This window comes from Acanthaster planci, linkage group LG06, assembly GCF_054643075.1.
Source record: "Acanthaster planci isolate LZ-2023a linkage group LG06, COTS_SCS, whole genome shotgun sequence".
NCBI lineage: Eukaryota > Metazoa > Echinodermata > Asteroidea > Valvatida > Acanthasteridae > Acanthaster > Acanthaster planci.
In genome coordinates this window covers 11,031,731-11,055,010 of record NC_141782.1, presented here as the reverse complement: position 1 = coordinate 11,055,010, position 23,280 = coordinate 11,031,731, and the positions used below count along the sequence as shown (strand labels likewise).

Genomic DNA, 23,280 nt, shown 5'->3' with positions numbered 1-23,280 from the left:
ACTGAAGCCGTCTCACTTTGTTCATGTGCAGTTTCCCAATTGCGGCCCTCTGTCTATGAGCACCATAGGAACAGGAACAAGTTAACAGCGTGTAGGGTCAGCAGTGCAAAGATCTATTGTCCTGACAGACTGGCTTACTTTGTTAAGTGCAGCATTGTCAGACAGATGTTCTATGCATGGTGGTGCTAACATGAAATATGTCCTCACCAAGGTTCCGGGAGTTGGTTCAGAAGTAATGGTCCCAACTTGGAATAACATGCACCATTGAGAAGTAGGCAGCTAGTGGCTGCATCTACAGTACTTGTCACAGGCACTTTATTCCATGTCCATGTACATACATGTTCATGTTCTTGTAAAACCAGCTGGCAGTGTGGCCCTAGGCAAAACTATCAGACATATACATGTACGTGAGTGGAGCCACTGAAATAGACTTCGATTGCATCAGTCGTGTCTTTCAAACCAGCCATCAGCTCAACCGTGTTTAAATGTATTCATTATTCCACGCTTAATGTCAGCGCATTGAACATATCTATATGAAATTTGCGCTTTACAGATGAATTAATTATTATTATCATTACAAATTATTTCAAACCAGCCCTTTTAACCACTCAAGCCAAAAGAAATGAAACATGACTTCAGCTACAGGTCATGTGACAGTGAAATAAACACACTCTTTTATTTCCACGTAAAATCTGATGTACATGGTATCTACAGTTAATAAAGAATGGTTAAGGCACATACATGTAAATACGGCACAGGAAACCATGCACAGCACCATGTCCAGTGTGCCTGTACTTGCATCTAAGGAAATGCATCCATTATTGTGACATTCAGAACTCGTGTAGCATGCTGCCTCAAATGACTCTAAGCCTTCACAATCTGAACCAAAACCCTGAGGAATGCACTTCATAAATTAAGACTGTCTGCAAGATTTTTCACTTCTTATCCATAAAACAAGCTTTGCGGGCAGTGATCGATGCAACACACATACTATCCACAACAGCTGTGGATGGCTTTCGCCAGCACAGTAATTGCGAAACAGAAAACTAAACTGGGGCTTACAAAGCCGCAACTAAACATTAAGGCTGTGGCTCAGAAGTAGCACGTGCACCTACTGTATGAAAGCTGTTGGTCCCAGTAACAGGACTCAGACACACCCCAAACGACTTGTAAGTACATGACTGTACAACCTGCCATGACATCAGTACATTTTTTTAATGAAGGGTTCCTTTGTTTGCTCGTAAACCCTGGTTATACTGTACGTGGCTGTGTTGCCGTCACTAAATGGATTCATCAATCAGCGATTTGCATGCACTGTACATGTACAAAATGTACGTACACAGCGTATGCATACATGTACAATGTACTTCACAGAATCATGAAATACAGTCCCGATAGATCAACTTGGACAGTGGTTAGGTACAGGGGCGTAAAGACTGGGGGGCATGGCACCAGTCAGCAAATAGAGCTGCGGTTGGCAAATGAATCCAAACTTGGTACATAAACGATACAGGTTCCCCTGAAGCACGACATGTAGCATACCATGGATCTCAATTTTTCCGCACTTTGTGAATTTTACACAAGACGGTAAATTGACTCTGGTACCCCTCCCCCCCCCCAAAAATGCCTTTGCCATGCCCCTGGGCAGGTAATGTACCTACTTGGGTGTACGTGTACGGACATATTTTTATTTGACAAGCAACAGTCAGGGAATGAATATGCCGGCAAAGCAGCCATCCGATGAAAACACCATTCAGCATGATGTTCCTGCTTTAATTTTTCAACGATAAACGTGACGTAAGTTTAGCAGACCTGGACCTTTAGTGTTTGTCCTTGACAGTTATTGTCACACCGGCAAGACCTGAACATTGTAACTAACTACGAACAAGAGATCCCTGCCGGGACACTTCTGTCTCTGCAAGGAGCATATTGCTGAATTTGAAGTAAAAATAGGAAGATGCACTGCATTCAATGTAATTACAATACCCGTATACCACGTTTGGAAGGATTAAGTTTCTGCTCCCCATATCCTTCCAAACACACGAATCAGGAAAAAACATGTACAAAAAGGATAAATACTCATTTAGTCGAATTTTAAAAAAAAATGGACGGTGGACCAACCACCTTCAGATCAAAGAACAAAGATCTGACTGGCCAAATAGAGCACCAAATGGCATTTCAACTACAGCCGAACCTCGCTAATAAGAGCACTGTTAACACAAGACTCTGCTTGTAATGAGGAAATTAATTGTCTGGTCCCAGTCCTTTGTTTTTCAATGTTTTTATTCCTGATAATGCAAGGTTCCTGTTATAACATGGTAATTTGTTAAATCCGAGGACCTCTTAATAACGAGGTTCGACTGTATCCGGCAGGGCTAAATCCTCAAATTTCAATAGGATTTTGCCCACACCAGAGTGTACCCTGGGGTATCAGGCTAAAGATTTAACCACTGAAGTATTTCAATGACATTTTGGTAGAGCAGGATTTTTTGTGCGTGTATGCATTCCTAATATTCACATCTCCACATTCTAACAAAATGTACATATTTACAGTGACCTGACCACAAATGAAAATTGGCAACGATAGAGTACCAACGAATGAAAATCATCTAGACTGTGGCCACAGTCCTTGTCCAATAACTGGAGCAATTTACATCCCCCCCAATCCTTATCCCTCAAAAGATCTATTTCTAAATCACAGGCTGACTTTAGGTATCCATGGGACGTTTTTCAAGCTATAGCATTTTGATTCTTTTTTTAAATGATGCAATCTTCGTTTCTCACGTGTCGCCCTCCCGCGCAATCACGGCCGACTTCTGCGAGGACATGTGACTTGCAGGGGTGGACGGGTGGCTGGTGACTGCCTGGTGGCGGCTGTTCCGCGAGTGGGTGGAGCGAGGGCCGCTGGCCTGACGGGGGATGATCTGGTTGTCGGTGACCACGGTGAGCCCGTCGTCGTGGTAGTTAGAACTCTGCTGGTTCGTTGGAGAACTTGGCTGGTGACTCAATCCAGTCTCCCCAAAGCTCAGTATCGTGTACTGACGCACTGTGTGAGACGGAAAAGAAAGAGGGAGCATGTATGAGCCCCAGCTGGTTGAAGAGAGGGCACAATTTTCCTGGCAACAGAGGCTCCTTTGGTGGGAACTGCACTTGGCTGGTTTGCAAATGAGTATGACATGCCTGCATTACGGTTGTGTCACTACCAACAAAATGTAGACTTCCACCAGCATGGCTCTTTCCACCTGATGAGGGGTTGCTTCTGCTCAAGGCCGCGAGTGTCATTACACATGGTCAAATACGTCAACTGCCGCTGCAGACGTTGAGACCTTTTAAGACCATCACATGACCCCACAAGATCATCACTAAGACCTACATGTACTGTAACAAATGCATTCCTTTTCTCACTGTTCACCCTGTTACTTGTGGCTGGTCTTGTGACTAGTCTTGTGTATGTACAATGTATTTGTGACTGGTCTTGAGCATGGTCTGGTGTCTGGCCTGGTGATGGTCTTAACTACAACAGTGTAAACTGCACTGTCCTAACATTTGCAGCATCTCTTCCAAAGTCTTATTGGATACATGTATTGCAAAATGAAACTCGAGGTGATTTCTCCAGTAATTTTGTTTTAAATCTGCACTAGATGGAGTGAATTCAGCTCTCTATTTTGGGGTATCACTCAGTTTGAGGTTCCGATAAAAACGGGCATTATGTGGGAGAAAGAAAATGTTAAGGATTCCTCTGTACATTGAGTAAAGTTTTTTTAATCAGATTAAAGGCCTGTAAGTCAAAAAGGCTCTGATAACTTGCAACTCATTTTAGGGGGTTGGGTCACAATTATGTCTCAGCTCATTAACACCAGACAACGCTGGCCAAAGCTCCCCTCAGGTAAGCACTACCGACATACATGTACGCCATCTTTCTTCACACTTTTCATAAGACAACTTCACCAGCAACTCTTGTGCAACATAAATATGTGACCCACTTTGTGAAAATGAGTCTTAAGTTGCCAGAGCCACTTTGGAGTGAAAAGTCCTTTAGAATAATTTGCACAGTGTAAATTGATAAGAACCTGCAGCCTTTTTCCCCATAATGTATCCACTTTCATCAGAATGCCAAACTGAGTGATAGAATGTATATCTACATCAAAACCAAAAAACTCAATTTGCTCTTTTCAATACAAATGAAAACTACAAAAGTGGCCTTGGCGACTTAAGACTCATTTTCACAGAGTGGGTCACATATAACATCCCCCAACGCAAAGTAAATCCTCTAGTAACATGAATGAGGGAACCTTATTCCTGTTTAGCAGTCAAACACTTGTACAATGTAATATCTCACAGCACAGGATTCTCCCATGGAAGTATCGGCATTATTTAATGTACAGAAGGTAATCCCACATGGAAGGCCTTTAAGGTTCTAAGCATATACAAGCCAGAAGTGCTTGTAGTAAAATGCCTTGCTTGAGAACACACAATTTCTTGTTGAATGTGTAACCACATACATGTATAAAAGAGACATTATTAAAAAGAAAATTGACAGAGAGATATGATGGGGTACCCATGTGTTGACCTATTCGCAATCATTTCATTCCTGTTACAGGATATTTCTCCAGACAGAAGGATCAATGAGTCCAATTCTTCAAGAGGGAGGGAACACCTGATGATTTCCCATTTTTGCTGTCCGTTTGTCATGTTTGTTTTATTGTGATGTTAGTGCTCTTCAATACAGTTTAGTGTGGTTAGTACATTTTACTTGGTAGATGAATTTCCAACATGTAGGCTTGGCATCTTCCTGGTGGATTGTCAGTGTATTATGTGGGATTAAGAAGACATTGTGTGCATTGTTGTGGATAAAGTGAAAAAAACCACTGAATTGGAATGCACAAAAGCATAACAATTGGAAAAAGGAAAACAGAGAAAATGCACTACACTAAACAAAACAGTGCAACAAGGTACAATTTTTAGAATATGTATTGACTGAAATCTTTTCGTCCATTCAGAATTTCCTCACCTGTAGAGAATTCTGCTGGTACTCAAAATGATTTATTTTCCAGACATAATTGCGAATGTTATCACAACTTTCTGGAACACCTCCACGGATTCATCAATTTTCTCAGGACGGGTGAAACATGGAATGCCTTTCAAGAGGATTTAACCTTTGCGAAGAGTTCTTGTCAATGAGTGCACAGATTTAACATAGTTGTTAACGTAGAGAATTAAGATGACATCTTCTGATTTAGTCTTCCATGCTTATCATGCTTAAAAGCGTAGCTGCAATCAACGTTTTTATACAAACCTTCAAAAGGCATTTTTGTGTCTCACTTAGCCTTATTTTCGACTTTTGTTTCACTCTTTCAAAGGGTATTTTACAGTCTTTCTGGGCTTTATGCCGATAAGTATTTCCATATTCTTGGCCAAACTGCGACTTCACGCCAGGAAGAAGCCTCAATGTTATATGGTCTGCCCACAAACAAGTCCTGCATTTTTACAGATTTTGCTGGACTCTGCTTCTCTTCTCCGATGACTGATCATTGTTCATGACACTGCATAGCACTAAGCAAGCATCAATCCTTTCTCCAAGATGTTTTCGGTAAGTAAATTCTGGGTTCACAGTTTGAACAGAGAGCCTGTGCACTGAACTAGGGCCGTTTTCCGATATTCAACGTTAGCTTCGTCTCAGGCTTCAACTGTTTTTTTACCACCTGACTTTGAAGCAGTAAGCGCACTAATTAGTCTAATAGTGCCACAAAACATCATACAAGATGCAAGAGAGCAAAAATTACAGTATTCCAAATTGATTTAAAAGCTTCAGGCCCACAATCGGGGATTGGTTTCGGGGACGAAACCTGAGACGGAGGGGAAGTTGAGTATTGGAAAACGTCCTAAGTCTTCTCTAAATGACTTCAAAGTAACAGTGCCCTCAGTTGTCCAGGAAGATAGGGATGATTTTAACTGCCTAAAAAAAGTGCACTTTTCAATGCATTTAACCAAACAGGAATGGAAAAGAATTTTCATATATTGAAGAAGGATACAAAATTGAAGAAAAATTATGTCTTAGAAAAGCAGCTACACCTTAATGGGTTGATCTTCATCAAATTTTGATCTCAATATGGACTTCCCAATAAGCACACAAACGTAACAATTTTAATTCCCAGACGAAAGACGCTGTTGCTATACCTCGTGATTTTGGGGCAAGGTTTTGCATAGCGACCACCATCTCTGGAATGGACTGGTTCCTTTGTGCCCTTTTTTCCATTGAAAACAGTTTATTGGTGCAAGGCTTCCCTTCCGTAACTAAGCAAAAGCTTGCCCCGAATCACGAGGTATAGCAACAGTGTTTTTAGTATGGAGAATTCAAATTATTATGTCCCCATGAATTTAAAGAACTCAGAGCACCAGATTTTATTCACAGGTCACTCACAAAAGGCTTATTCCAAGACCAGTTAAGAGGTTTTACCTGAAATATCTACAAAGAAGTTCATCACTATTGTCACTGCAATCTGTTAATTGCACAAGATGTACAAACTCAGAGGAAATTTTCACACAGGGAAAACATCTTACAGGAGCCAAGGCTGTTCACCCCAAGTGCATGAGTTATTCTTTGCTTAGTAAGATGGTAGACCAAACTTACCCATCCAACACTGTGAAATGCATGCAACAAGGCAAGGAATGCGTCAGGTGAGAGCGGCAAAATACATTGGGACACTGAGCAGCAGAAATTAAAGGCCGGTTCATTCTCAGGGCAAAAAGCGAACGACAACACAAAGTCACAGAGACATCGCGGTAAAATTTGGCGAAGGTTGACAGGTGATCAACATTTGTGAACTTGCAGGGCAAACTATCTGCGATGTTTTTGTCGATTCAAATTTACTTGTTCACTTTCACACTCGGCATGAACCCGCCTTAACATGCAAGAATGGATGGTGCTGCAAGACGAAGTTGGGCATGTGCAAGTACCGGGGAAGTCCACGTGCATCTGTACCATACAGCTGCATGTACATTTAGACTATTGGAGAGCCGACTATGTTTACAATCATGGACAAGGTGAATGTATGTTGGAGGTGACCATTTTTGGAAGGTTGCAGTCTTCCCACCAAAAAAAAATTCAAGTTCTAAAATTCTCCAGTTCAAATTATCTCTTCTCAATGCTGGCTTTGAATCAGCCAGTTGACCCACTGGTTGACCAGTTGAAATGCTTCGGTGAGTATGCACCATCATGGGTTTGAGTCACACCAGAGCGAGCCAGCTTTTTGTTTTGTTCGTTACTGACCATAATGCTCTGAGCATGCACTGTGTGGTATCGTTCAATGGGAAACTTTAAGACACTGGTGGCAGCAGACATATTGGTCCTTTTTCACAATACTGCGCATGCTCAGAACAATCCGTGCATGCTCAGAACTATCCGGTCTGGTGCGTTTGTCGCTAGCAAGCTTCTCAAAGTCTCCCACTGTCATACCAAGGTGTCATGCTCAATGCACGTCAGAAAGATTTCTAGAAACAGTGAGAGCAGCAAGCCAGATATTGTTGACAGAAACAATCAATGGCCAGGTTTTTCTCTTTTCTAGTACTGTAGCAAACAAAAGCATTCCTTTGTCACTGTTCACCATGTCATTTCTGACAAGTCTTGTGTCTATTTTTTCGGGTACATAACTTAGTCTTACAATGCACAGCGATCACATGCCCAAAACTACTTAATGATGGAAACAGAAGACACTTACTAAATTGAAAAAATGCTGCATAATTTAGTCTCAGAAGTAATGACTCACTGTTAGGGTTCTTGATGTTGTTTAGGTATGGCACTGTCTTCTTGGCAACAAGACATGGTCGTTGGGAGGTGCTGAAAAAAATTAATAAGCAATGAAGTTAAGTCGTTGAAGAAAATGGTTGGTTTAAGTGCTATTTTCAGTGCCATATGATCCAGCAAGGGCTGATCCTTGTACTTCTTTTAGACACGGAGAGTAGGGATTAAAAATGAAGAAATGTGAACTATTTCCACATTGTCACATTAAATTGAATGTAACAAAATTTGAGTCTATCATTTTTTTAATGACAAGCAGTTACTCCTTGAATGCAGGCTACAGCGTTCTTGCCACGGCACTGCAGGCCCCTATTGTTCATTTTATTTCACTGTGGAGCCCTGGCCTGGCTCTGTGGGCTTCAGAAATGCTAGTCTGGGTTGTTCACTGTGGTCTTAGGAATTCCTTTCTTTTCATATAAGCAGTTGTGGTACACTGATTTGGATAACTTTTACTGCAGGCTTATAAAAGCTGCCTGCAGCATAGTCTGGGTGTGTGGACTGGCGGCCAGGGCGAGGTGGGGGAAGGTGATGTGAAATTTTATCTCACATTTTCAGCGCAGAGGTGCCTACTTGTGTATCTACGTATCTTTAGTTATCTGAAATGTCTCAACTTGTGTTGCTTAACAAAACCACTACTATCTATTTATTTTTTGGGAAGGGGTTCCAGTGGTCTGTGCAGTCTTTCTGTGAGTATGTTGCAGTTTCTTTTCATTTAGTTTTGCCTTGTTCTCGCCCTTGCCACGCCCAGACTGTGGTGTCTCACCGTAGTCATCCCATGTCTTCATAATATGTGCTCTGCCAGTAACTGCATGTACATGTACGTTCTTATTTCTTTTATACACCATGTGTGATTTCCTTTGATTTATAACCTAACCAGCCCTCCCCTGGTGCTTTAATCATACTGTCTGTAGACAAAGAAATGACTAGTAAATTAGTTATTTCAGTTGTTAAAAGGTACATGGATTTCTTTTATTATCATTGTTGTTCGGTTTCTACCGTTAAACTAAATGTAAAATTGCTAGTCCCCCCCTCACTGGAGGTTGGCCCCTTGTGGGTTGCTGTTACAGTATGCAAGCTGAGACCTCTCAACATGCTCAAGGGTTTCCTCCAACCCATTCCCCAATCTGCCTGCGTGTTCCAACTCACTCAATATGAGGTAAGCCAATGTGTTTGTAGTGCTTCCAAGCATCCAAGAATGCATCAGCCAGTCGGTAGTTAGGCGTGTAATACTGCAGAACCTTGAACAAGTAGGGATCCTGCCGACACCTTTAAAATCCAGGCAAAGATATCAGAAAAACATCGCAGGTACAGCAGCACGTATGGCAATATCTAACTGACTGAATATTCCTTCAAATATCCAGATGTTGTTTCCATTACTGCAAAACTTTGCCACAATGTGAGTGTGACTTGAGATGATATTTCTCTTCAGAATGGCCAATTTCGGAAAGTCTCAGCTTTTCTGTTAACCACTGGAACTGTTACTCTAAGAACATTTTTGTCCAGCAGCGGTACAATGCAGTGGATGCCAGTTAGAGGATAAATGTTTGTCAAAATGTTGGCTGTCAATTTAAGAAAAACTGTAACCACATATACATTTACTAGATAAACTCGTACTGAAACTGAAAAACTTTCAACGGCATCATAAACTTCCCCGTTTCATTTCTCTGTGCACAAACAAAGGGGTACGTTGAGCTTATATTGTTCAGGTCAGTTTGGAAATGGGAATCTCACGACTTCTAAATGAATGAGTCTTTTTTAATATATGAGCACTGATTTTTTCTAAAACTGACACAACAATCTGTGTTACTTTCCTTTATCAAAGTCACAAAGTTAAGACCGTTTACAAAATGCCCTATCCTACACTTAATAGAATGATTCATACCCACATGCAAATTTGCACTTACTTATTTAGAAGTTCCCTCTCGGCTTTATGGTTGAAGCTTAGATAGCCCAGTGAAATGGCTGCACACCCCCTGACTTGCTCGTCTTCAGACAGCATGTACTTACACAGCAGGCTTATGGCATCTATGGAAATGATGGCAGCCGGCACTCCTGTGGATATCAAGCAAGTAATCTGAAAACATTTAATACCAAGCGGCCTATCCGTGCTCAAATCAAGCCTGGTCTCCCACTGACGTTGGACATGTTCGTGGACCCTGACAAACTCAGAGTTGAGCGAACTTATCACGGGTGGTCGGCCAGGTCTAATTCCTGCCAGGACCACTCAGGGACAAGTCTACCAGGTTTGGTGATATTGCCGGTTTTAAAAACAGCCATACACCCCAGTAGGTATAGCACAGCACAGTGGAGAGAGAGGATTTCAAGTCACAGTTCCTTCTTTGATCACATTATTACTAGAGCTTGCAGGGTTTTCGAACGTTACAAAAATAAAATCAACCAGTGGATGATGAATGGTTTCTCACGGGATATGTTCTGTGTTGAATAGAGCCCACTCATATTACGCTGGCAATCTTAGGTTAACAGAAAACTACCGGTATTTTACAGTATTCATCAATTCAGAACACAAACCTCACAAGCATTTTGAAGAATTTTCACAAATCTTTGAAATGAAAAATACACAGGAAAAAACAAAACTTTGGGCTACAAAGAAATTTGAAGTGGCAAATGACCTGCTCTGGTGTGAGCCAGCCTGGCAATGCAGTCTGCGGCCAGCGACTGGATGTACTCACTCTTGGAGCTCTCCAAGAGGTCGACGATAAGCTTAATACCCACTGCTGACGATGAGGCCTGCTCCTCATCTGGTATGATGCGAGCAAGCACGACAACCTGAAAGATGCCGAAAACATGTGTTACTTAAAACCCTCCTATGGTTTAACAGCACAAATATGTACAAATGCTAACAGTCACTCTTTTGCATGTGTTTTCTATATGGAACAAGAGGGCATGTGGCCAAGTGGTTAGAGTTTGTGGCTTCCAATCATAGGGTAGGAGGTTCGAATCCAGCTGCTGGCAGTATGTTGTGGCCCTTGGCAAGCCTCTTCACCCCTGCTTGCCTCTCTCCACCCAGGAGTATAAATGGGTACCAACAATGGCTGAGGAAGCAACCTGCGATGGACTGGCATCCCATCCAGGGGGAAATACAAATATTCTCAGTCATTTCATGCCAAGGAAACCGGAGATAAACACCGGCCTGATGAGCCTAATTGGCTCGGACCAGACTTGCTTTTCTATATGGAACACAAATATGCACAGGTTCAATGTGTAGCATAGAATGGCACAGGCTCTGTTCCCTGTCACAACATCACAGTTGGTTTACTGCACAATTAAGCACAAAAATGCAATCTGATATTCCTGTGAGACAGGAGTGCAGTGCACAATATGACACTGCTAAGCATCTTTGTGCTGCTTACCACCTGACCCAAGAGTGACTTCAGCACAGGAGGTTATCATTAAAGGCCTTGCATGAAAGGTTGGATGAAAAGCCACTGTAACATATGCCACACATTATACATGGCATTTCGACTGATTTTAAGAGAGGGCATTAACAAATTCTCTTGGGAGCTCTCTGTTTTGGGTTGCCTTGAAGTCATTTTGAGCTTTTGCAGAGCCATATACCTTTTGCCCAAGGGCACAACCCTGACCTTAGCTCATAGGTTATGAAGCCCAACTACACCTACTACATGTATACCATGCTCTGCAAGACTGAAATTCTCCCGGAAACCCTGACCTTAGATCACAGGTTATGAAGCCCAACTACATGTAGGCCTTACACCTGTATTAGACCTTTCTCTGCAAGATTGGCATTTGAACCAGAAACCATTACCTGAAATGCAGCACAGCACCTGTAGAACTCGTTGTCAGACTCAAGGAAGGGAACAAAGCAGTGGTAACGCACACCGCCCGAGTCGGCGATCTCGTGCTGCTGCGTGGTGCTGTTGAAGGCAAAGGCGGCCAAGGCAGAGCCAGCCAGCAATCGCACCAGATCATCTCTGGAGTACAGGAGACGAAGTATGTGCACGTAATTGAAGTCCACATTGTCCGCTATGTCATTCATGACTTCCATGTTGCCTAGACGTTTCAAAAGGAACAACATCATAACATCAATTTACATGTATATTTGGCAAACAAACCAAGAGGCTACACGTAAGTGCAAGCCAATGACTAATTTCTTCCTGTAAAAATGCAACATAGAAGCCTTAGATTGAAGAAAGTGGAATGATAGCTTTTGTTTCGACTCTGCCAGAGCTGAAACGGAAGGATTGAGCTCTTCTAAATTTTAGCTCTTGTACATTTGAAGGGTTTAAAATCTAGATTAAACAGTCTAATCCAGGTAACTAACCTCAAAAATTAGTAACAGTGAAATGAAACTAAAATTGAAACTTCACAGAGAAAAAAATGCTTGCTTGTACAATATAATAGTGCTTCCAATTACCTGTGCAGTCACAGTTTGCACATACATGTACATGTACGTGTGCATGTATGTGTATCAATTTGCAGAAATAACTTGATTGATAACTTTCTCATGGGTTGGACAACAGAGAGTTATTGACAACATGATGAAAAGTAGTTTGAGAAATAACAAAAATCTGAGTGCAAATTTCTGTGAAAACTTCAGTCAAAATGAATTAGGACTTACGGTAATCAAAACAAGGCGGTCTGCTTTTGAATGGAATAACCTTGCCATTGCCAGCAGGCAATTCAGTTCAGCATGAAATTGGTTTGTGTAATGAAATCCAGTCAGTTTGAAGTTAAGTCTAACCATGCTCGAACCTCCTTTTTTATTTCATCAGGTGAGGCACCACAGGTTTGTAACACAATCCGATTAGGGCAGACATGGCAGACAGCACTGTTGTGTAGTTAACCATCAAATACAGATTAGAACAGCCACTGCATACAGAAGTCCTTTTGTTTGCCATCTTACTCAAAACCGACCGTATCTAAATGAAATTTCCTGTTGCTGGATTTTGTTACACTAGATATGATTAGGGATAAATGAAGTTTGTTTCCAAACCTTTTTGTACTACAACCTACTGTACTGCAGCGTGTGCCAGCATTCCTTGTACTGTCACACGCCGTCACTAATCTGCATCCAGTGGTAGTGCTGGAGTAAGAGGAGTGGTGGGGTCATTACATAACCCTGTGTCCCTGCTCTTTGTGGATCAAGAGCTCTCCAGGAGAGACAAGTTGGCCAGAGTAAACAAAAAACCCAGCCATAAATTTATTAGGCTCAGTAGGGCCCTTCCTATCATGTGTGGGAAAAAACAGACTTTGCCCGAGCCCTTTCATTGCACACTCCACGCAAGACAGTGACATTAAAAAGTCATTAGTCAAGATAAAGAGTATTATCTCAATTTGTTTTCTCTAGAATGGTAAGCTACATGTACATTGTACCTGTACATCATGGAGCTATAAAACTGTACACATCTGCAGAAGGTATGAAATGCCAACACAGCTGCTTTCCCACACAAACAGCAAAATATACATATATGTCTGGCATGGGGTTATAAATTCATCCTACAGACCAACATGGAGCAACAACTTCAAATAACACAATTTTAAAAAAAATTATGACAGACTTTTTGCTGTGTGTTTAAAAAAAAAAACAAATAATTTTCCTCTGACGCAGTACATAAGTTTGGAGTGATCTGGAAAGAAGCAAGCACTCATATGTAACTGGATACCAATGACAATTGAGGTTCTCTGTTCAACATGTTCAATGCACATGTACGCACAGTTATTTAGATGTCTTTTCATTCTCCGACCCGGGGTAATAAGATTGTATGTAATAAGTTCTTCCATTTTTTTATTTTCATTCTGCCCTTCAGTGCTACTACATGTAAATTTCATTCATACAATGTTTGCAGTCAAATTAATAAAAATGCTTTAGACTAACTCCGAAAGCAAACCCCCACATCAGTGGGCCCTGAAATGATACAACGTTGGGCAAAGTTCACTGTTTACTCAAATTTAGACAACATGCATGCCAACATGTGGATATCTATCGTAGAGTGTGGATAACCCACATATATCAATAACAAAAAGAGTAGTGATTGGTCTTGTTATCTTATCACACGTCAAGGACAAAGCCAGACAAGTCAGTGTGTTATGCAAACTGACGTAAGGACACTTCCAGCAAACAGTTGAATCACAGAAATTTCTGACACTACCACCAGCTAAGATGTGATAACATCCTAAAAAGCAATACCAAAGGGACAATTTTATCACTTTACATGGATACCAACTGACATGCACCAGTACACACTGTCAATTACCAAATCAGTTCTGATTCTCAGATGAAGTAACCATGAAAAAAACCCAGAAGATTACAATTTTGGGGTTTCCCTCCAATCTTTTCATTTTTCTCAGTTACTAAAGTTTACAACCTTTTCAAATGTTGGGCAACTCAAAAATTTACTACTACATGTGCACCACATGTATAACCATACATGTACATGTAGTTTGACCAATATTGCCTGAAAAAATTGGCGGATGGTTGGACTGTCCGTGGCAGAAGTTATCCCTTTAGAGCCACGCCTTTGGGCATGTCTGCATCGCTGATTATCAATAGCCTTTTTTGTAAATGCAGCAAAGAGAGAACCACTGGCATATATGTAAGCATAGACACTGTACAAGATGGCAGACATTATGAACAGAACCAGAGATACAACCAACGACAAAAGGCAAGTTACAATGGCAAAATATATATGTCTAGTTTGACTGGTGTTGTTTGAGGGGGACCACAATGCAGCTGCATGCATTGGTAAGAAGCCATTGAAGGGTGGGCAAACCAGGGTTCCAGCCCAAACTTCCCAACCACTGTACTGGAATTTTGGAAATATAATAGAACGTTCTGCAGCCACAAAAATCTGCTAATTTACATGTACATCAAACTTCAACGAGTGTGATATTACCGGTCAACTGACAGATTTTTTTGAATATCACTAAGGTCTGATGACAAATTTCCAAATTCATTTCAGGAATTGTGAGCTGTGTTCTGAGCTAGTTATCTGGAAGGAAACTCGCACAAACAAATCTTGAGCAGCTTTAGCTAAACTTGATCAAAATGTCATGCTGAACAATATCAGAATGCTCAGAAACATTCCAGAACCACAAGAGTTATCAAAAGCAACATTTTAAGCCACAGAAATATACCCTGAGTTCCCCTCAGATTAAAAAACAGTACATGTACATGTACATGTATGGTACAAGTCTCATCATAATGTAGTACAATGCATGAGGTTAACCCTAACCCCCTCAGGTGTGTGGAAAATCATATTAAAATTGGAGGATTGAGGACTGTTAGGGTTAATTAAGGACAGTCTTAACATGTAGGATACCTACCAACGGAGCAACAGCCTAAGGTTAATGCTGATTCCACTCGGACGAGTTCATTTCTGGAGTGTACCATCAGTGCCACCAGGTAGCGGATTCCTCGCGAGTTCAGCACCATCTCTTGATTCTCCCTGTGGGGCTTGTACCCAATTCCCACACACAGGTGGCGCAGGGCACGTATGGCGCTCAGGACGATGTGCTCCTTGGGTGAACGCAGCAGTCGAACCAGGGGCTGAACGCCATTGGCCTGGGCGATGGTGTTCTGCTTGTTGTGGGGTCCCTGGGCCAGCACGGCCAGCCCCTCTGCCCCGATGAAGTGCAGGACGTCATACTCCACCTGGGCATTCAGGAAGTCGATGAGGAGGTTGACACCAATCATGCCCGCCATGGTGCGCCGCTCGTCCACGTCCTCCCCGGCCAGGGCCCACAGAGCGCCAGCCGTGCAGACCTGCACCTTTGGGGCGCTGCTCCTCTTCAGGAGGGTCATCAGTGGGATGACGCCACCCTCCTCCAGGATGATCTTCTGGGTGTGAGGGTTGTCTTTAGCCAGGCAGTGGATAGCGCTGATGGCATTCAGCTGCAGTTCTCTGTTCTTGGTGCTGGCGAGGGTGATCAGGGCCGACGAGCCCCCCTCATCGACAAAGCTGTCCTGGTTCTGCTTCTCCTCCTGAACGATCTTTTGCACCGCTGTGGTGAGAGATACAAGGAGGGCCTTGAGCTGCTTGGACTCTTTGGACAGGCAGGAGTCAAACAGACTGACGAGCGCTACCATGGAGCCACTGGTGCCCCCGATAGTCTGTCTGTGTTCAGCGCTTGCGGCTGCAATCTCCGAGAGCGTATCCGTCACCTGGACCAAGATATCCTGATCACTGTTGGTCTGCCAGATTTTGATGAGGGCTGTGATGGCTCCATTCCTCACCAGTGGGTCAACATACTCCTGGACTCTGGAGAGGTGGCAAAGCATCGAGGCGCCAGCCAAGATTAGCTCCCTAGAGTCGCTCTTGAAAAGTTCCAGAGATGTCGGTATGCCACCGTGCTTGATGATCTGTTCCTTGACCGTTTGCGACTGGATGATGTTGAGCAGCAAAGTGTACATGTAGTGTTTGGCCCTGTCCGAGACCATGGTCTTCATGATCTTCATGGTGGCCTGGACACCTTGGTTTTCCACGATGGCTTCCCAGTTTGGGCTAAGTGTGCCATCCGGTCCCGGCTCCGTCAGCTGAACCAGCATCCTGCCGGCCGACTCGGCCTCCTCATCCGAGTCGGATGCAGCAAACTTGATTAGCTTGGTCCAGACTGGCAAGTCCTTGTGGTCCAGCTTGATGAAGTATTCCATGATCTCTACGTACATCTTGAGGCAAGCCAGCTCGACGGCGCTCAGGTTCTGCTGGTTGACGTAGCGGAGGTCAGAGCCCAGCTCCACCAGGCAGCGGACTGTGTCCAGCTTGCCACTCTCCACAGCCAGCAGTAGCGGAGTCATGAGCCGGTCATCATTGGTTGGGAACTCCAGTTGGTCCTCGCTGGCGGCCACAAAGCGCTGGATGGACTTAATGTAGCCGTGGAAGGCTGCATTGTGAATGTGGCTCCAGCCACGCTCGTCAAGGTCATTCATGATGGCCCGCTCCTTGGCGAACTCGTCTTTATCTGATTCACGTCGCTGTCCTCTGAAAAACAACAGCAACAAGAACATGACATTTAACATATTCAAGCAAAGGGTGTGAAAAGTAACAATGGAATGATGTAGTAAGCGTCAGTTGCTTATGGTTTTTATACAGTAGCTTAGAAGATACTACAAAATACATCCATCTCAATTCAGAGTGGTCCATAGTTCCTCCGCACAACTGATAGATGTTGTCATTTTTGCAGCCATCATATCTGTGCAGTTATTAAGATTGCGATGGTAGGAGTTCCTTACACAGACATCACTCATTTTTCCCTAGTGGTGTATCAATATCAGCCATCAGAAGTGATAACGTGCCCTAAAATGTCAAATTTTAGCAGAGCAAATATGGGACTGGGAGTGTTTACAAAGAAAATACTTGGAATTTTTTAGACCAGTCCCGTAGAGTTTGTGCATGTGAGATTGACAATAAGCATGATAAAACACTCTCCATTTCTGCAACACTTCAGACTCAGGTCAACTTCAAAATATCACTTATCAGGCCAATCCAAAAAATAGCGATTAGCGCCGTACCGGAGGCAAGATTACAGTGGGCAATAACAGGTTGTGATTAATGTGACAAACATTTACATACCCAAACAACGCCATGGCTTTAAACTCTCTTCAGATTTTCAAACAAGAATGTAGATATCGGAACAGCAGGACTCCATAACCGCGAAAAATTCTGTAGGCCCTGACCCTACTTGAATTGCCAGCACCATGCCTACATGCAGTACACCATGATGCACGCGTGTACAGTCAACCATCGACCATATCAACGACGGCCTTCCACGCGCCGAGAGCAAGGATACAACTCTTTCATTAAAATCCATATCCTTTTCAAAAGGCTACAGCAAAGGCACAACACACAACGCAACAAATTTCATGACTTACCAAATCAATTATTCAGGCTGGGTGATTAAGGAACCCATCCGATCGATTTTCGCGAGTCTTGTGGCCCACTCGTTGCAGCCCCAGACGGGATCATTCTGCACTCACTACTCGCGCTGTGTGTATATATGCGTCCAATCCGAAAGTGGATTATGTTAATGTAACTCCGCCCTCTCGTGGTAACGAGAGATATAGTCCCCAGTATCTACACAGGCACATAGGAGGGTATTCAGTGTACGTGTACGGGGAACAGACTAGATACCCATCAAAGTGACACATCGGCGTCTCATAGAAACGGAACCTGTCATTAGGGGAAACGTACATACAGGGACGACCGGTGGCGTTTCTATAATTAATGGTGTTGACACTACTCTCTTCCTCCGATAAATAATTCGTGGAAAAATTTGTTTCGAACTACTTTCATGGAGATAACATTCTGTGAGGAAGGTTGATCAGGTTGAGTAATAATTCAGAACTGGATGACCCTTTGTATTTTGTTTTTAAACATCAACGCATAACCATAGGTGGTGATTTAAAAATCTTTCAAACGTCTTTTTTAATCTTTTAAGATTTTTGTTGTAATTTTTTGTATCATGACATCTATTTATGGCAGATGAATCACTGAATTTAGCCACTTTTATTTCATAACCATTGTCACAACTATGACACTAATAGTAGGCCTACTGCTAACTTATTTTTTGAGGGTGTGTTTAAATTTCTGATTAGAAAAATAAGTTAGCAATTCTTATTAGAAACGTCAATTACTCTTACATGGTACAAATACGTCTATTTATATTACATAATCAGTATTTCAAGAGTCCCCCCCAGACGTTTCCGTTCAAGGTCACTTTTGATATCCCCCCGGAAAATTATCCTTTCATTTGATCGGTCTGTTTAACTTGCGCTATTTTAACCCAGCTGTGAATGTCTGATCCCCCATTTCTTCACAGTGCATGCCTTGAGAATAGTCAACTTGTCCTCTGCCTGCAGCCATTGTACGACTGCAGTTGCCATAGGGCGCCCTCAACACTTCTACACGGCATACTGGTGATGTGTGTTATCAGATTCGAATAGCCTGTAACGCTGACCACTGACGGAGCTAGAAAAAAAATATGTTTTTATTGAAGCCAGGGGCGGTTTCAGGGGGCGTGGAGGGCGCAAGCCCCTTTTTCAACCCTCCCCCCAAATTAATAGATAAATAACCTAAGAAAAAGAGGGGGTGGGATCCAGCTGCATAAATGTAGCAAAAGTATTAAAAAACAGTTTTGCTTCCGGTTACCTAACCTCCCTAAATTTTATGGCCGCAACCCTAAAAATTTTAGTCTACGCCCCCCTTTTGGAAAATCCTGGATCCACCCATGATGGCTCGATGCGCTGACTCAGCAAACGTGTTCCACATGGTTCAATGCAAAGAAACCGATAACAGCCTGGGACACAAGGGAACAGAGATACTGGTATAACGTGAAACCCGAAAGACAGGTCACTACACAAAATTCTCACTGTGATTTTTTACATTAACATAGGGTTAGGATTGTCTTATTATTCAAACAAATTTTGTATATCTGGTTTGAAATATCCACGGTGAAAAAAGTGTAAAGATCACAAGAAAAGGGAGTATTTGGGGAAGTTTTTTGATTCCACAAAAAATGTTTTAATGTGACGTCAAGGCATGTGCATGCATATGACATTTGTACGCAAATTTTGTGTACAAATTAAACCGCGGGGTTATAATATCGCTTTCTTCAATAAATCCTTTTTGGATCTCCCAAAGAAGAGGTCACCCTTCCTGCCACTTTTAAAAGGCATTCTGACGCGCAGCGGATGTGAGTTATATCATCAGGCAACATTATGGGTACTGGCCGAAGAATTATTGTTGCTGTTTAATACGGCAAAAATAATTTGGTCAAGGTTGTAAATATGACTCACATTAATCCATAAGGCTTTTCCGGGGTACTTAAAAAATCACTGGAAATAACAACAAAAATACGCCCTTTATTGTATGTTTTTATACAATCGTTTTTATTACATATCACCCCTAACAAGAAAAAGTCGATGTGGGAGGAAACTTTCTCTCCATTCGTCATTTAGATCCTCCAAAACTATTATCAACTTTAACCCGTGCGCCCACCCTATATCTGCTTCTATTCAGGAACCGAAGCTTTAAAATAAAGTGAACCAATAGGCCCATTTTCCATCTGGACTAGGCACCCATATATTCTTTGGTCAGTTTAAGTTGCGCAGTAGAGTAAGTACATGTGGCATGGAAGTAATTCGGGAGCCTCATCCTATAGGGTACCTATTTCCTGGTGGTCCTACTCGAGGTTTTATTCTCCACGACCTTTCAACAATATTTTGTCCACAAAGTAATGGCTGGAAAAGTGAGAAGTATGTATATATAAACAGTCAAAGGAAAGCTATAATGAAACAGATGGAAACCGTGAAAACAACCTTTTTATACATAATTCGCTTCAACGATCGGCTAATTAAATTCATGATAAGATTCACCACGATAACCGAACAGATCAGCGCGACCGTTTTCAGGAGACCTCCTTGCCTCTCGGGGAGTTCCTCTTCTTGCGTGTTCTATCCTGCCCGGGGTCGTAGTGGACGAATTTATTGCCGCTTTGTCTGTTCGCTGACTGTTCGATGCTGGCTTTCCGAAGCAGGTTCTCCACCTCGCCCGCCAGCGCCTTCAGGGGCGTCCGGGATGAAAACCGCTTGAACGGCCTCCCGTCGTGGCCGATAAGGAACTTCTCGAAGTTCCAGCGCACGTCTGGAGACTTTGGCGGGAGCAGTCGACCCCGGAGGCTCCTGATGGTGGGGGAGCGATCGTCGCTGCAGCCGGCCAGCCTCTGCTTGAGGTATTCGAAGACGGGGTGGCAGCGCGTTCCGTTAACATCACACCGTGCCATCAGGTGGAATTTAGGCGCGAAGCCCCGGCCAGGTCGCACGTGGCGCAGGCACAGCGGGATCTCGTGGTCCTCCCACGGTTCCCTGTAACCAAGCTGGTTGCACGGAAAGGCTAAAATGCTCAGACCACGGCTGTCGTAGGTACCAGCGAACTCATTCATCTATCGGGAGAAAAATACCTGCTACTGTCAAACAATATTCCAAGCACAGTACGTACATAACAACATTGTCAAAAGGGCACGTCAATGAGCCATTCTACACGCAGGAATGTACAACATTGAAGAAAAGAAATAATTACCGATAATTTGACCCTTTTATATACTCTTCAAGTTAAGTGCGCCTAACAGGCTGCCTCACACTATGTGAACCCAGGTCACGTAGCTCATGGGGGGGATAAATCATTATCAGTAGCAGCTCCTCGCCTATGGAACCAACTACCGTTACATATTCGAAGTTCTGACTCCATTCATTCATTCAAGACATCCCTGAAGGCCCATCTCGTGGCTCAGGCATTTAATTAGTGTTTCATTAATTTTTATTTGTTTATGTAAGACTGATTCTAGTATATGTTTAGTATTTGCATTTTTTGTTATTTTTTCTGTGTATCTAGCGCCTTGAGCGCCTTTCATTAGGTGGATACGTGCGCTTTGCAAATCTGTATTATTATTACCCTGTTACAGTGAGCAAAACATATTAATAATCAAACATTCATATGTCTTATTCTCGGTTTCATTTCGGGGAAACCTTTGCCCTTAGATTTTGATATGAGGTTACTATGAGTATGTTACTAATTCACTTGTTTTTATACTAATTCCAAATATGCAGTGTGCTTGAGCGTTACGTCTTAAATTTCCAACACTAAGATAAACAACGGAACTAATCCGCGTACCCAGTCTTTGGATGCCATCGCCAGTTTGAAAATAATGTCAATTATTGTCCAGAGCAAAGATATTATTGTGAGCGACGTTCTTTGCTTATTGTTTATAATACTAAACAATTCAATAATAAATTGCACCTGAATTTACCTTTGGACCAGTTTAGATTAATGTGCCATGACATGTCCACATTGTCAATGTATCAACACCACTGAGGATTTCTTTTCAATGAAACTGACCCCCTACACTGGAGGCGCACGTGCACAGTCGGAAATTTGGTGCTGAATTTAATGGAACGTGACAACCTGTCCATTTTTAACTATCCATCAAAAAAATTTATCCGTCGTTACTTATGTAGCAAATCAATGCTCTAGAGAAAGTAGTGATTTTTGAAGACTTTAGAAAACTTTTTCTTACTGCCTATTTTGAAGGGATGTGAGAATCGAGGAAAGCCTTGTTTCCAGCTCCCAACAACGAATCTGGATTCATCAAAAAAATCCCCGTCTATTTGCATTGCATTGCTTTGTTTGAATTGAGTTGCAAGTTTTGCATTATCCAAAAACTGCCCAAAGAGGAATCACGTGACACGTTGAGGATGGAATGTCATGAAAATGAAAGCTGTCTCTAGATTTGAGTCGAAAAATGTTCAACTGTTGCACCATCTATTGTTTTAATTCCTGTTATTGGTGAAACAGTATCCCGTTGAAACCAGGGAGCCAGTCGGGAATTCTGTCAAAGAAACCGTAGTATGGATTTCAGCCAATTAAATTCTGGGATAACTAATGCTTCCCTGGAGTGAAGGTATGCAATAAAATTTGCATGACGGTCGGTGTCTGCTCTAGTTTTGCCCTCCGGGTATTTCGAACGATTTCTTCATGCATCATCTCCTGTATACTTCAGCAAATGTGTCGATCACCATTTAAGAACTTAACTCAGCAAAATGAAGCATTATAATACTAAATGGCTTTTTTATTGTCATGTGTGCCAAGTTATTATTGAGACTTTTGGTGATAACACGCAACAGATACACGGAACTGAAATTTAGTTGCATTTGACCGCAACGATTTGCAGAAAGTTCAGGCCGTTTGTCCAAGTGGTTATTACTGCTTGTACCTGAGTGAATTCCCTGGTTGCATGCTCGTCTCCTGTGGCCACGTTAATCACCAGCACGACCCGTCCCTCGAACCGGGAGAACTGCACCATCCTCCCGTCCACTCCAAGCGCCGACAGCTCGTAGAAAGACCGGACTAAGGAGACGGGAACCAGCGTGCCGTCAGACAGGTAGTAGGCTTCCTCGTCGTCGCCAGCAGCCCTCTGAGGGTCGTCCACGCTCCTGTTGCTGGAACCGTTACAGTCGCTTGCTTGATTGGTCAAATCGTGGGCCAGGTCACTCGCCTTGATAGTAACTCGAAGCGAGTCCACGATGCCCTTATGTGGCTGCTGCTGGCTATTGTTTTCTGGCACGTTTACAGACATTTTGACACTTTCTTTAAAACTTCTACCATATCTGCAGATAGTTTAGCAACACCTTTTAGCCGACACCATTTCTTCCCATTCCAGCACTGTACCTTCTGATCGATGGGTGCACACCAGTAACGCAGATTGATAACAAAACCCCCAGGCAGTGAAGTTCTATAACTACGCGGTCATCAGGCTAGCAACTGTTCTTTATCTTTGTGTACGGGTAGCAACCATATCACTTACTAGATATGAAATTTTATGGAGTCGTCGCACGGTTCAATTCGACGAGTAAATATTGGAACGGGCACAACATCAATAATATCGCACTATACCTATATCAAAAGACTTTAACCATGTTCATTTCAAGAGCACCACTCGACATTCAATTTGGC

General features: G+C 42.7%; 2 protein-coding genes across 4 annotated transcripts; both read right to left on the bottom strand.

The window, feature by feature from the left end:
- Positions 1-747: 747 nt before the first annotated feature.
- LOC110987847 (ankyrin and armadillo repeat-containing protein-like) lies at positions 748-17,768 on the bottom strand. 3 transcript variants are annotated; one of them, XM_087137927.1, is made up of 8 exons: positions 17,646-17,768; positions 15,101-16,755; positions 11,583-11,827; positions 10,429-10,585; positions 9,703-9,850; positions 8,945-9,064; positions 7,719-7,837; positions 748-3,046 (listed from the first exon to the last, which is right to left on the bottom strand). In XM_087137927.1, the coding sequence occupies exons 2-8, from the start codon at positions 16,701-16,703 to the stop codon at positions 2,781-2,783; spliced, it is 2,658 nt and encodes an 885-aa protein (XP_086994053.1). In that variant the 5' UTR covers positions 16,704-16,755; positions 17,646-17,768; the 3' UTR covers positions 748-2,780. The 3 variants fall into 3 exon arrangements, with proteins under 3 accessions (XP_086994053.1, XP_086994051.1, XP_086994052.1); XM_087137925.1 differs by lacking the exon at positions 17,646-17,768 and adding an exon at positions 17,347-17,573; XM_087137926.1 differs by lacking the exon at positions 17,646-17,768 and adding an exon at positions 17,347-17,570 and having other exon boundaries at positions 7,767-7,837.
- A 1,894-nt stretch (positions 17,769-19,662) lies between these two features.
- Positions 19,663-23,250, bottom strand: LOC110987829 (glutathione peroxidase 2-like). Its single transcript, XM_022250936.2, has 2 exons — positions 22,541-23,250; positions 19,663-20,713 (listed from the first exon to the last, which is right to left on the bottom strand). Exons 1-2 carry the CDS (start codon positions 22,901-22,903, stop codon positions 20,180-20,182), a joined length of 897 nt encoding a protein of 298 aa, XP_022106628.2. The 5' UTR covers positions 22,904-23,250; the 3' UTR covers positions 19,663-20,179.
- Between the last annotated feature and the right edge of the window lie 30 nt (positions 23,251-23,280).

What these genes read in the sequence shown, in the direction of transcription:
- LOC110987847 (XM_087137925.1), bottom strand. An exon ending in GGTGCTGTGCTGCATTTCAG is followed by an intron (nt 10,586 to 11,582) that starts GTAATGGTTTCT and finishes GGCATCTTTCAG; the next exon opens with GTTGTCGTGCTTGCTCGCAT. An exon ending in GCTGGCTCACACCAGAGCAG is followed by an intron (nt 9,851 to 10,428) that starts GTCATTTGCCAC and finishes TGATATCCACAG; the next exon opens with GAGTGCCGGCTGCCATCATT.
- LOC110987829 (XM_022250936.2), bottom strand. Translation starts at nt 22,903, where the DNA reads ATGTCTGTAAACGTGCCAGAAAACAATAGCCAGCAGCAGCCACATAAG. An exon ending in CAACCAGGGAATTCACTCAG is followed by an intron (nt 20,714 to 22,540) that starts GTACAAGCAGTA and finishes TTCTCCCGATAG; the next exon opens with ATGAATGAGTTCGCTGGTAC.